We start from the raw sequence: 15,220 nt of genomic DNA on the forward strand, positions 1-15,220 counted from the left end.
TATTTTTATTAAAATAATTAAATTTTATCGAATCGATAAGATGCACGGGTGCATTGATTAACAATTCAATGGTGAATTACACCGAAGTATTTAGGTATTATTATTATTTATTAGTTAGACTCTTTGTTTTAAGCAATTCAAAATTGTTTTGTCCTTTCATTTAATTTTAAAGATTTTTACTGTTATTTATTGTGAAATGACCAAATTAGTCTTATTCTAATATAGGACTTTCCTTGTCCTCAGTCCTCAACCTCTCTCCTACTCATCTACCTTCCCCCTCTCTCCCCTCCCTTAATTAACTGCATAACATCAATTCCACAGAGAGTAATGCAATACATTGAGCACAATAATAGGCTTGGAGGTTGTCATAGAATTGAAGAGTGGAGCAATCACACCAATGCTGTTGCTTTGATATGAGAATGGAATCTTAGTGAACCGGTGCGTTTTGATAAAGAAGGAACACTGGAGTTGGAGAATGGTGGGAGATTATTGTTGAGTTTGTTAGAGGTTTTTATGGGTTGTTAGATTGATTTGCCACGTGTACTCGAGCACTTAGCTCTTTAGCTATATATTAGCTCATTGTAAATAGGGTTATGCATGGTTCTTAGGAAAATCGAATTGAATCGAATTGAAGAATCATTTCGAATCGATAGGAACTATATCAAACCAAATTGAAATTTTTTTTTTATACTTTGATTTGGTTTTGATTTTTCATTAAGATTCAAACCGGAATCAAAACCTTACCAGAACTGCACCGAATAGAGAATTGAATTTATACTTATGTTTTTTTTTTTTTTTTTTTTTTTTTTTTCAGATGTATTATATATTTTCAATACACACACATGCACACATATACAAAATTATGAACTAAATATAACTTAATATTATATTTTATTTCTCTATATTTTTTCAATAATTTTAGTTATAAATACATTAAATTACCTTATAATTCTTAATTATAAATATACTATTATATTATATATATGTTAATTTAATTATATTTGTATCTTATACCTAAATATTATATAATTAATAAATAGTTAAAATGTATATTATATAATATACTTATACTGTTATATTATGTCATATATTTAATCATAAATTATATATGCACTTTATAGTTAAAGATTATATAATTTAGAAATGGTAAAAAAATATGTTATATGATATATTATGTATTAATAATCCAATTCAAAACTTAAATGTTAATTTAAGTATAACTTTTTAAAAAAATAATTACATAAAATTGTTTTAAGAACTAAGAACTGAACCAAACCAAAACTGAAGAACTAAGAACTAAGAACTGTACTGAACTGAAACCGAAATAATGAAGAGCTGAACTGGAATCATACCGAAATTTCAGTTCAGTTTCGGTTTCTAGGCAGACCCAAATCGAACCGAAATCGTTTGTAAGCAGACAATTGTACTATCTTTTGGGTGTTAATGAATCTTGATTCCTCATGCTCTATTTTGTTCTCTCTCTTTTTCTTGGTCTTTCTTTCTTTTGTAATTTTCTTCTATCATTTGGTATCAAAACATTTCGATCCTCGGAATGGCTAGAAATACGCATTGTCATGATTGAGAACGAAAGGTTATGGCAATGATGCAAGAATTAGAGGCAAGGCAGGAAGCTATGCATAAGAAGGAAATGGATGAACTTAAGAGCTTATTGCTGCTATTAGTTTGTAGAATAATGAAATTAAGGGTAGCAAAGGGAAAATTGAAGGTAGACGAAATGTAAATGTTGGTGAGGGAATGAGAATGGTTCATTAGATTTGGAACCAATTTGCAAAATACTTCTTTAGGATTGCAAATGTGGCATTGGCAAATGGGGTGAAAGTGGTGGCTACCTCATCTCTTAACGAGGGTCAGCAAACTTAACGATATGTTCTTAATTAATTACGATTGATAATTTGGGGGTTTGGGAGTCACAATGTTGCTCCTTTTTATTGATAGAAGGAGCGTTCAATATCTCACCATTTTTAATTTCCCAAAGACACGAGTACATGGGATGACCCCACGGTGAATTGATGTTTTGTTTATTTGATTTGTTACATATCTTATATAATTTTTCAGCTTTGAATTTGGGATTCTAATCTTAAAGAGATGTTATTTGAGTACCTAAAGATTTGTAATAAATAAGGAAGATTCTCAGCTCTCATGTTATGTACATCGGCATTTAAATGTTAAAATTTTGATTGAAAAGATTTCGGGAAAGGGTTTTCTCTTAATCTTTTAAAATATTCTTATTAGAAGTTTGGCTAAGAGAATTCGGGTAAAGATTCTCCTGATGTCTTAAAATGTTTTTATTAGAATTTTAGCTAAGAGAATTCGAGTAAGGACTCTCTCCCGATCTCTTAAAATTTTTTTATTAGAACTTTGCTAAGAGAATTCGGGTAAGGACTCTCTCCCGATCTCTTAAGACGTGTATATTAGAATTTTGCTAAGAGGATTCGAGTAAGGACTCTCTCCCGATCTCTTAAGATGTGTATATTAGAGTCTTAGCTAAGAGAATTCGGGTAAGGACTATCTCTCGATCTCTTAGGATGTGTATATTAGAGTCTTAGCTAAGAGAATTCAGGTAAGGACTCTCTCCCAATCTCTTAAGATGTGCTTATTAGAATTTTATTAAGAAGATTCAGGTAAGGACTCTCTCCTGATCTCTTCTAATTTGTCAAAAATGAATTTTAAAAGGTCTCGGTCATGAGACCGAACATATTTGACCCTATTAGATATGAAAACATCGCTCATATCACCTCCTGCATTTCACATTATCCCAGACTTTTATTTTCGATCTCATAATTTATTTACCTAACTTTCCTTAGCTTATTACAACTCTTCATTTTGAGTCTTTTAGACATCTTATTTCGAAGATGTCCCATTCGAGCCTAATTTCGAATCCCGACCTCATTCTTGTTTCCCTAAGCTAGCCTGAGCGGCTAACCTCTTAATTTTTCTACCCTATTCCTAATCATTTTTATCCTGATCGGGAATCTCCACATTGCCTTCTCCCATCCATACTCCTTATGGTACTAACAAGATGTCAGTATCCTAAAATTTTATACGACATAACATAAAAAAATTAAGGACAATGCAAGAATAAATGGTAAAACTCATGAACGTCACAAAAGGTGAAATAAGTCCAACTTGACGTGAACTTATTTTGAAGATTTGTTACGATAAAGAATCTGACGAAGACTATGTCACGAACGTTTGAGAATGATTAGTCGAGCACTTACCTGTAGAAAAGGCTGAAGCAACGAGTAAGCTAGTACCAACGTCTTTGTGTATGCGGAGCCACCAAAATTGAGACAGCAAGGTGACTTTGAGGGGTTATAAACGATTGAAATGAGATCTTCTTGATAGGCGGTGATTGACTTTCAAAGGCCGTGCGAGGATGTCTAGGGTATGGATTGCAAGCTTTACAGCTTTTGCAGTAAGATCCTTCAGAAAACTTGTTTTTAAAGTCTCTAGGAACCTTGATAGTTTTTTATTGAAAATAAAGCTACAGCAAAATTCCAGGGTTTTTCCTTGATAATCATCGCTACCTCCATATCGTTGCATACAGGTATTTATAAGAGATGGGTACTCAAAACAGAGGACCAGGATTCCAGCAGGAGGAGACAAAAGGCCTAGATTCAAAAGGACGTAATCCAACGTCTTGAAATTAAAGAGAATCAAAATTAAGGGTTGGGATTCAGTTCGGAATTTCTATCCTTTTCGCCCCTTAATCCAACGGTCAAGGGTCTTGCCTTACAAAATGGATCCAAGGGTTGGGAACAAAAAGGTCCGAATCTGTCATTTATTTTTTGATCTGAAGGCCTCAAGCCATCCTTATAATTATAATCAATGGTGTAAATCGAGATGTATTGGGCTACTTTAACCGTTTGGAATCTGACAGCTAGGAGTGCGTCCTTACAAATGAGATGTGTGGTGAAGATTGGATCATGCCTGCAATGCTTTAACTGACTCGGATCTGACGGTGGAGGGAGCTAGTTTTTATGAATTAAAGGTCATGATTAGAAGCTATTCAACTCCCTGAGTTCTTCGATCTCTATAGGTCGTCCTTCCCTTTTCCGATCTTCTCATTGTGACTAACCAATCTTAGGATTATTTCTCCGATCTCTATTTTCTTTTACATTTGGTCCCTTTTACTTCTCAATCTCTTCCTATTCTCTGACCTCCTTCTCATCCCTTCTCTGTGTCGGTCAAAGCAATAAATTTTTCGATTTCCGATGAGCTGCCTCGAGTTCTATAGGCATTAAATGTCAAAGGCCCTATATATATGTGGGAGAGAAGCCCGTCATTTTCACCCTTACACTCTTTCCTTCCCTGGTGAATTTCTAATGTGCCGCTTCGTAGTTCTTAACTTTTCTGACAAAATTTCTTGTCATGACAACTGCTTTAATCTTTTTCGGATTATCTTCTTCTCCTGTCATTTGAAAATGGATGATTTTGGTGATCACAGAATTGTTAGAGCATCGCCTGATGACAGCGAGAGAATCGAACTAATTTACCGATCAAGTCCAAAATGACTACCGTGCCGATCTCCAATCGGTTTACCGGTATGATCTGCGGACCGATCTCAAACAAGGGGACTGCTAATTTCAATCTTGATGTCGGTGACCACCTCTTGAAGTTCATTTGGCTCTTAACCATGTCGGGTGTCTCGATTGCAGCTCGCTTCTGGTCAATGACATTGACAATGACACCGCTCAATATCATAAGAGTCATAGTCACCCAATCTGAGATGTACATCTATCCAGTATTTATTGCTGGCTTTCTAATCAAACACATCTTTTGATTCAGCCATAAGACTAGGCTTTGACATAGGCCTACTGTGCAACACTTTGGGTTTGGGAGCAGTCTGAGTTAGGTAGAATGTAGTGTAAGGAAATTTGTAATTGCTGATCTTGAGAGATCGCCCAAATGATGTAATCTGGCCCTTTAGAAATGAAATGAAATCTATTATTGAAATTTGGATATGCTTGTTCTATTTTTATTATTGCATTAGTTATTATTTCGATCTCCGATAACTGTGCCCGATCTGATCCCTAGACGAATCGCCATTCTGCCTATCTGTTGGTTCGAAACCCTGTTCTATCTGATGATCTTTGTTAACTAATCATCTTTGTCCAACCTTTTACTACGTTTCTAAAATTTTCTTTTGATGTGTTATCGAAACGGCTCGGTCCCACTAACCGATGCGTCCATTGGGGCTTCGTGAGCATTTAATGCTCAGGCGGGTATAAATAGAGAGGGGGTTAGCCATTTGCTCCCTTATGTCATTTTCAGACTTTCTTTTAGCGACTTCGGCACTCTCCTTTATTTTCTAGAGTTTTTCGGTGCTGATTTATACTCTGATAAGAGCTTTAATCTTTTTTAGATCAATTTCATTTTTATTCTCTGAAAATGAGTGGTACCGATGGTCAGAGAGCTGCCAGTCCTCCTTTTGTTCACATCTCGTGGACATCGAACAAAAGTGAAGTGGCCAGACCAAGTGAGCGACCTGAACCTTCTAAACAAGCATCGTCTTCAAGGAAAGAGAACTTACTCGTGAACGAGTTGCCATCGATTCTCAAGGAGACCGATCTCCGGTCTATTAGCCAAGAGTATAACCTTCCGACTGACTCCTTCGAACTTATCAGATGTCATAGCGATCTCTAAGCCGATCATTTCTTTGAAGAAACTGACCTGATCATGGTATATGAGGAACAATTGAAAGCCAGGCTATGATTTCCCCTGAACGAATTCTATAGAGCCGTTATGAAGTTCCATCATGTCTATGTAACCCAGGTGCATCCGAACTCCTAGCGGACTCTGGTGGCTTTCAAAGGTTTATGCCGAGCTAAAAAGCTCGAGCCCACGACGAAGGTTTTTGTCAAGTTGCATAGGCTCGCTCGACGAAAAGACGATGAATATTGGTTTTTCCAAGCCAATCCGAACTGCGAGCTCTTCACTAATCTCCCTTCCTCGTTGAAGAACTGGAAAGATCGATTTTTCATATTGAGAAGCAAGGACCCGAATGGCTTTAAGGGCATTCCGTGTAGTTAGCAGTATTTGGTTCCTTCAATTCCAAAGAAGATCGCCCTGAATAAAGATGAGGATGCCATGTTGAAGGAATTGAAGGATCAAGCGGCCACTCACAAGTACTCATGTTTGGATGCGGTTATGGCCAAACTGAAATGGTGGTTGATGCAAGTGATCTCCCGTGAGGACTATGAGCTGTAACTCTCTAACCTCGGCCCCGGGATCGGTATAATCTAAATCTTCAGTCTCCTAACTTTGGTGATCTCACTAACTTGTTTTTTGTGTAGGTATGGCGGCAGGCAAGAGTGCAAAAGAGAGCCACAAGCGAAAGAAGGAGCTCGCTCAGAAAGTGCGGGAAATGAAAATGGCTACTGCTGCTGTTCAGACGTCAAGGCGGGACCTGGTAGAAGTACTAAACTCTCCATTCTGACCTCCAGAGCCGCCAGCCTCAGAGGTAGAGATCATTCATTCTCCACCTAAACAAGTCGAACCTCCACCTCTGCCGGTCTCTTCAAGTGTAGAAGGGGGGCCTTCCCGACTAGTCGTGAGGACACTCTCTCGAGGTTCTCAGGTCCTTATCCATTCTCTGGAAAGGAACCATTCAGTTCGGGGTAATCCTGATCTAGCTAAGGTCCTGGGCGTCACCACCTGTTTTCAAGAAGATTGGAATAGATTGGCCCAGGATAGCATTGACGATCTCCTGGCTCAGACGATGAGCTTAGGTTTGGAGACCATTACGAACTAATACATAATCAGAGAAAAGGCCCATCTCTTGAGACAGGAGATTCTGAAAGCGATCCAGGATGCAGCTTCCACCAAAGCCCAACTCTCAACTGCTCAGGACCACATCGCCTAGGTAGAAGATCGGGCGAAGTCTTATGAGGAAAGGATAGCTGAACTAGAGAGGGAACTTGAAGATGCTCGGGCCTACCGATCTGCCAATGTCACTCGACTTACTGAAGAGATCAAGGCAAAAGAAGAAGAGGCCCTAGCGAGGGAGGCTGGTGCTTATGTGAATGCTCATGGCAATCTTCTGGCCGAGCTCGTTAAGCGCTATCCTGAGGAAGACTTCTCCTAGATAGAGGATCTCGTCCCAAGAGCTGAAGAAGACAGCAAGGAGGAGCCTAAGAGAGAGAGAGGGAATGACGAAACTGAAAATGTACCTGAAGAGCAGGTTAAGGGAAACCCTCCTGCCAAATGACTTATATATTTTATATTTTGAAATGAATCTAAGTCTTTTCATGCTCAATTTTCTTGATGAGATCTAAAGACATCCAAACCAAACTTCCTGAGTACTTAATCAATTGAATACAGTTGAACAATAAACCTGAGACCGGTTATTAATCATAAAACATCAAGCCACTTCAAGAGATCGGAAAACCATTATACATGAACATGAGATCGGACGGTGCTATGACTGAATATCAACTGAAACCTTGAAACATTTGAAGAGTGATTTGGTAAAATCGTAAACATTTGAAAATGACTTGAGCTTATTAGGGTCAGAATCATTATTTAGAGATCGGATAAAACCTTAGCTTTGCTAAGAAATGTTTGAACAATTCGAGCGAGATACCTAATCACAAAACTATATGCAGATTTGGAATTTTGAGGTATTTGAATATAGAGAGATCGGAAAACATTAGCATGTAAGATTGAATGGTCTGGAGATCCAATATCAATCCGAACACATTGAGTAAAGGCGAGGAGATCAGAAAGTAATCTAACTTGAACGTGAGATCGAGTTATTTCGAAGACAAGCCATTGCTGAGTTCGGAAAAGGGACCTGTGATTGAGTCATCAATTGAGAACGGATAACATTAAGATGGATAAAACATAATGAAATTTCAATTTTAAAAGAATATTGCATTTGAGGGTCGACCAAAATATGGTGTCTACAATTGCCTCTCTTTACATAATTTCTATTAAAGAGAATGGAATTTTCTTGTATAGGAATCATGTAAAGATTTAGAGCCATATTTTGGGCAGATGAGATTTTGAAGTAAAATGTTGCAAATTATCGCGTTGGGAATTCAAATCAATTTGAGTCTTGGATTCAAAGGTTGATAACAGAGAAATACGAGAAGTTAAAAACAACTTGGACTTTGAATCCAAAGATTGAAGACAAGAATCAAAGTACTAAAAGTTAAAATCAACTTAGATCTTGAATCCAGAGGCTGATAACAGGGAATTAAAATGCTGAAAATTAAAATCAACTTGGATCTTGAATCCAGAGGTTGATAATAAGGAATTAAAGTGCCAAAAATTAAAATCAACTTGGATCTTAAATCCAGAGGTTGATAATAGGGAATTAAAGTACTGAAAATTAAAATCAACTTAGATCTTAAATCCAGATGTTGATAACAAGGAATTGAAGTGCCAAAAATTAAAATCAACTTGGATCTTGAATCCAGAGGTTGATAACAGGAAATTAAAATCAACTTGGATCTTGAACCGAGAGGTTGATAATAGGAAATTAAAATCAACTTGCATCTTGAACTTAGAGGTTGATAACAAGAAATTAAAATCAACTTGGATCTGGAATCTAGAGGTTGATAATAGGAAATTAAAGTGCTGAAAATTAAAATCAACTTGGATGTTGAATCCAGAGGTTGATAACAAGGAATTAAAATGCTAAAAATTAAAATCAACTTCGATCTTGAATTTAGAGGTTGATAACAGGAAATTAAAATCAACATGAATCTTGAAGCCAGAGGTTGATAACAGAAAATTAAAATCAACTTGGACTAGAACCTAGAGGTTGATAATAGGAAATTAAAGTGCTGAAAATTAAAATCAACTTGGATCTTGAATCCAGAGGTTGATAACAAGGAAATTAAAATCAACTTGGATCTTGAACCCAGAGGTTGATAACAAGAAATTAAAATCAATTTGGATTTTGAACCCAGAGGTTGATAACAGAAAATTAAAATCAACTTGAAGTTGACTTAAATAACTATAAGTTTTGTGTATATACCTCAAACGCTCACAAAGCAAATCTGATGCAGGGTTTTATTTCAAACAAAGTTTACTTAATAAGATTCCAAAGATAACCGATTGATAGAAAAGGCCAGAATGAGTTTCCAGGCTTGGCCCATGATTTTCTCCGGCACCTTTTTAGCTCTTTCCTTACCATTTCTGACTAGAAGTGCTCTTTTACGTTTTCACTCCTAGTTTTTTTTTTTTACTCTCTTTTCCGAGACGCCCTTTCGAATTTTTACCCTTCGCTCATTTTACAGAAAGCTCCGCTTCAGGTTTCCGCCTCTTTTCCCTCATTTTGCTAAGAGCGCCCTTTCGGGTTTTCACTCTTACTCTTTTTTTTTTTTAAACTCTTTGCTGACTTTGCAGGAAACGTCCTTGCAAGTTTTCGCCTCTTAGATGTACTAATTGCCTGATGATTATTTTCCTTCCTATAAATCTCAAAGTAAAGTATATGAAGTTACCTGTGTTTAGATTCTCATCTTATAAGAAAGCTTTCAACAAATTAATAGCACATAAACCAAGGTAGACAAGATATGCACAAATTTATTCATGGTATAAGAAGATAATCATTAAAAGAATAAAGGTACAATTTTGTGGCTAAGAGTACAGAAATATATCTCACAAACGTCCTCAGTAAACTTTGAAGTTCGTCAACTACCATCATTTCAAGTGACCTCCTAAAAAGCGTGCTGTGTGTTTTACTGTCCCTTGATCTCGGAATCATCCTTGTTTCTTTGCCATCTTCAACAAGAAGCGCCCTTTTGGGTTTTCACTCCCTTTTTTTTTTAACTCTCTTTTCTAGGGCATCCTTTCGGATTTTCACCCTTCGCTCATTTTACAGAAAGCGCCCTTTCGGTTTTCGACTCCTTTCTCTCATTTTTCTAGGAGCACCCTTTCGAGTTTTCACTCCTATTTTTTTTTTATGCATAATATCTTTTTACAGCATTCGCATTCATCGGGCTCGGCAATTCTTCCCCATCCATATGGGTTAAGATGAGTGCACCATTAAAAAATGCATTTATAACCACATAAGGTCCTTCATAAGTTGGTAACCACTTGCCCTGGGAATCACTTTGATTCGGAAGGATCTTCTTTAGAACTAGATCTCCTTATTGGAATTCACGGGGACGTACGTTCTTATCGAATATTCTGGCCATCCTTCTTTAGTAGAACTACTCGTGGCATACTGCCGTCAGTCTTTTCTCATCTATCAAATTTAGCTAATCTAACCTTGATTGAACCCATTCCGTCTCATCTAGTTCTGCTTCTTTTAGAATCCTTAAAGAAGGAATTTCTACCTCAATTGGCAAAACAGCTTCTATCCTGTAGACCAGCGAATATGGAGTTGCCCCAGTTGATGTTTGTACTGTAGTTCGATAGGCATGAAGCGCAAAGGGAAGCATATCATGCCAATCTTTATAAGTAACTATCATTTTTTCGATTATCCGCTTAAGATTTTTATTGGCAGCTTCTACAGCTCCATTCATCTGGGTTCGATATGGCGATGAATTGAGATGCCGTGTCTTGTATTGATCACACAACTTTTGAATCTTCAGACCATTCAGATTTTTGGCATTATCAGTGACAATCTCCCCAGGAAGACTATACCGGTGGATCATATTATTCTTGAAGAATTTTAGAAAGGTGTTCTGAGTGATGTGAGCATATGAAGTTGCTTCAACCCATTTAGTAAAATAGTCGATGGTTACTAAAATGAATCTGTACCCATTGGATGCTTTTGGGTTGATTGGACCGATTACATCGATACCCCACATTGCAAAAGGCCATGGTGAGACGAGATTATAGAGCTGATGAAGCGGGACATTTATCTGATTAGCATAAATTTGGCATTTGTGACACTTTCGGAAATACTCAATGCAATCATTTTCCAAAGTGGTCCAGAAGTAACCCCGCCTTAAGATCTACTTTGCCATCATATACCCATTGCTATGAGTAGCGTAGTTCCCCTCATGGGTTTCAAATAGAATTCTCTTTGCTTCTTTGGCATTTACGCACCTCAATAACTCACCGTTGGAGCTTCTCTTGTACAAGATTTCTCCACTGGGAAAGTATCCCATTGCTAATCTTCTGATCATTCTCCTTTCGTTTCTGCTTGCCCTAGGAGATATTCCCTATTTTTGATGTAAACCTTGACATCATGATACCAGGGTTTGCCATCTATTTGTTCTTCGATCATAAGGCAGTATGCTGGTTCACTCTTTGCTTTGATTTGTAACAATTGTGTTATTTGCCCTTCCTCCGTATGAGTCGTCACTGCTAGAATAGCTAAGGCGTCAGCAAATTGGTTCTTGTCCTGGCTCAAGTGAGTGAAAGAAATCTCTTCAAATTCCTTGATTAGTTCAAGGAGATATTTTTGATAAGGGATTAGTTTCGGGTCTTTAGTTTGCCATTCCCCTTTGACTTGGTAAATGATTAGAGCTGAATCCCCGTACACCTCTAATTTCTTTATCTTCATTTCAATGGCTGCCTGTAAGCCACTCACGCAGGCTTTATACTCCGCTACATTGTTTGTGTAGCTGAACCTTAGCTTAACAGCTATTGGGAAATGCCTCCCATCTGGGGCAACAAGCGCTGCTCCAATCCCATTACCAGCTAAATTGACTACTCCATCAAAATACATTTCCCATACATCATTTGGACCCTCAGCATCATCGCCCACTGCATTAATATATTCATTTGGGAATTCAAAATCCAAGGGTTCGTAATCATTGATTGGGTTCTCAACCAAGAGGTCAGCTATCACAATCCCTTTTACTGCTTTTCTTGTCATATAGACTATGTCATGTTGAGAAAGTATGACCTGCCATTTTGCTAATCTCCCAGGTATGAAAGGGCTTTCAAATACATACTTGATTGGATCCATCCTAGAAATGAGCCATGTTTTATTATTCAACATGTAATGTTTGAGTCGATTCGCTGTCTAACCCAAAGCACAATAGGTTTTTTCCAGGAAAGAGTATCTTGACTCACAGTCGTTGAATTTCTTGCTCAACTAGTAAATGGCCCTTTCTTTCCTCCCAATGTCATCATGCTGTCCTAGAACACAACCCATCGAGCCTTACTGAACTGGCATATATAGAATTAATGGCCTACCCATCGCCGGAGGAACCAATACTGGCGGATTTGACAAGTACTGCTTAATCCTTTCAAAAGCCTCTTGACAAGCTTAGTCTCACTTGACGGTATTATTCTTCTTAAATAGCTTGAAAATTGGTTCAGCCTTTGCGGTGAGATTAGAGATGAATCTTAAAATATAATTCAACTTTCCCAAGAAACTACACACATCCCTTTCCGTCTTTGGGGACGGCATCTCTTGGATGGCTCGAATTTTGTCTAGATCCACCTCTATTCCTTTCTTACTTACTACAAATCCCAACAGCTTTCCTGATCTTGCTCCAAGGACACATTTAGCCAGGTTTAGCTTCAGCTGATACTTTCTGAGCCTTTCGAACACTTTTCTTAATACCCGTACATGGCTTTCGGTCCCCTTGGATTAAATGATCATGTCATCCATGTAAACTTCTACTTCCTTATACATCATGTCATGAAATAATGTGACCATGGCACGTTGGTAAGTAGCCCCTACATTCTTTAGCCCAAAGGGCATCACCTGGTAGCAAAAGACTCCCCATTAGGTGATAAAGGCAGTCTTTTTTTTGTCGTCATTGTCCATCACGATCTGATTATACCCTGAGGCTCCGTTAATACATGAGCATCTCCCTAATCCTGCCGCATTGTCTACTAGTACATCTATATGTGAGAGAGAGAAATCATCTTTCAGACTTGCCTTATTGAGATCCCTGTAGTCAACACATACGGTAACACCCTCACAGTAGGTAGTCCGTACATTCTACTGTTTCGATGACTAATTTCTGTTTGGACAGTCTGAATGTTTGAAACTACACTTAAACTATAGTGAAGAGGTATGAATTGATGAAATAAATGTTAAGAAAATAGAGGAAAAATTTAGAGAAAATAAAATAAAATTTAAGAAAATTTATTAATTGGTATAAAAATAATAATAATAACCCGATGAGCACCACGAAGGGTATTTTGGTCATTTCACCCCAAGAGATGAATTTTGACCTAAATATCAAATTAAAATTTGAGAGAATGAAATAATTAACATAAATTAAATTATTGAATTGAATTAGAAAAGAAAGAAGAAGAAGAAAAGAAAAGAAAAGAAAAGAAAAGAAAAGAAAAAGCCTATGACAATTTAAAAAAAATTAAAGTACACAAAAATAGAATATATATAAGACATAAGAAGATAAAACCCCACCAACCCATCTTCTTCTCCACTCCACTTCTTCTTTCTCCCTCTTTGAGCAGGCTGCATTGGTTCCTCCCTCCACCATCGTTGTTCAAGCTTTGAGCTTGATTTTCTCCTCTCTCACTCATCAAAACCTTTAGCCCCCTTCACTAAAAATCCTCCCCACTCCATAAGGAAGCTTTAGATACCCATTAGAAGAAGGGAAATTGAAGTTTGCAAGTTGGGTCGCAAAGGTAAGTTCAAAAATACCACTCCCTCTCTTCTTTAAATCTTGTAAGAATGATGAGATGAGTAAGTATTTCATGAAAATGAAAACAAATAAAAAGGAATTGAAGAACCCTAATTTCGGCAGCTATGAATCTTTTGAGGTTTGATGCTTTCGGCAGCCATTATTATTTCAATTGTTAGTTATTATTATTATAAATTATGCACTACTAAGCGCTATGCTTAGCGCGGTGATTTTTCATCGCGTAGGTATTGGAGACTAGTCCGAGCAGCGACAAGAATAAAGACTGAAGAGTGCCTCGACGGATCACTGCATCCACCGTCTAGAGTGGCCTCAGTCTTTTGTATTTTATTGATAGGACCCATATATGTCTAGATTTTTCCTTTTTGTTCATTGTACACAAAAACATGATGTATTTCATTTTGGATTGTAATTAAACTTTGAGATTGTAATGAAAACTTGTAATTTATTATCTATGAATTTCTATATGAATGCAATAGATGATACTTTTTGAGATCTCATAAATAATTGTGAATGATATGATAAAAGAGAATATGATATGGAAATGTGTGAAATGAATATGAACATATTAACAGGTGATTAGTGGAACCCACTAGATGCTAATAAAAATAGAGGAGGCTCTGTCCGGGTCTCCACAGAAATAAGTTATAAAAAAAAAAAATTGTACACATGGATTACATGCTTTTAAATGATATTAAAGGTTTACAATGGACATAATAAGACAAGATAGGATGCTCCAGCACTGAATGTGACACTTTTTGCTCGGCTATACTGTAGATGGGTAAGGGGCGTCACATTTTAGTGGTATCAGAACAGAGGTTTACGTGGTCCTAGACCTAGATAGTTAGAAATAGATCGAGTGCATCACATGCATGGGCCTTTAAATAGAGTTGAGGTGACACTAATGCAGATCTATTCTTTGTTTGTTTTATAGGATCGATAACATCTGATCCTTCATAGCACGGACCTCTAGGACCAATAGAGGAGGAGGTAGAGAGTCATGCACCCGCACCTGCTCCTAGTAGGGAGCGAAGCAGTAGAGCTGAGTTATCCTGTGGTACTGCAGGGAGAGCACAACAGGCCTTCCTAAAACAGATGACTCAGCTGCTCCGTCAGGTCACCAGAGCTATACCACAGCCACAGCCACAGCCACAGCCATCCCCATCTGTATAGCCACCACCGCCCCCACAGCCATAACCTGTACACAGATCCTCACAAGAGAAACTGCGGAAGTATGGGGCAGTTGACTTCAGGGGTAAGAAGGAGGATGATCTAACCACAGTAGAGTATTGGCTGGAGAGGACAGAGAGGTTATTGTGGCAGTTGCACTACACTCCAGAGCAGCAGTTGGAGTGTGCTCTGTCACTGCTATAGGAGGATGCTTATAGATGGTGGGTGACAGTATTGAGAGTGGAATAGCCTACACAGATTACCTGAGAGTTCTTTCTGGCTGAATTTAGCGAGAAATACATCAGTCAATGTGTACTTGAAGGCCAAAAGAAGAGAATTCCTAGCACTGAGATAGAGGTAGCTTACAGTCTCCGAATATGAGCAAGAATTCATGAGACTTAGCTGATATGCATTGGAGTTGATGCCCATAGAAACTGATAAGTACATAAGGTTTGAGGACGGACTGAATGACAATATCAGGCTGATAGTGACATCTC

At 37.7% G+C, this 15,220-nt stretch overlaps 1 protein-coding gene across 1 annotated transcript; it reads right to left on the reverse strand.

Annotated features, from left to right (window-relative positions):
* Nucleotides 1–10,232: 10,232 nt before the first annotated feature.
* LOC131183237 (uncharacterized) lies at nucleotides 10,233–11,803 on the reverse strand. The gene is made up of 3 exons (XM_058153623.1): nucleotides 11,178–11,803; nucleotides 10,944–11,073; nucleotides 10,233–10,841 (listed from the first exon to the last, which is right to left on the reverse strand). Exons 1-3 carry the CDS (start codon nucleotides 11,801–11,803, stop codon nucleotides 10,233–10,235), a joined length of 1,365 nt encoding a protein of 454 aa, XP_058009606.1.
* Between the last annotated feature and the right edge of the window lie 3,417 nt (nucleotides 11,804–15,220).

This window comes from Hevea brasiliensis, chromosome 1, assembly GCF_030052815.1.
Source record: "Hevea brasiliensis isolate MT/VB/25A 57/8 chromosome 1, ASM3005281v1, whole genome shotgun sequence".
NCBI classification, from domain to species: Eukaryota; Viridiplantae; Streptophyta; class Magnoliopsida; order Malpighiales; family Euphorbiaceae; genus Hevea; species Hevea brasiliensis.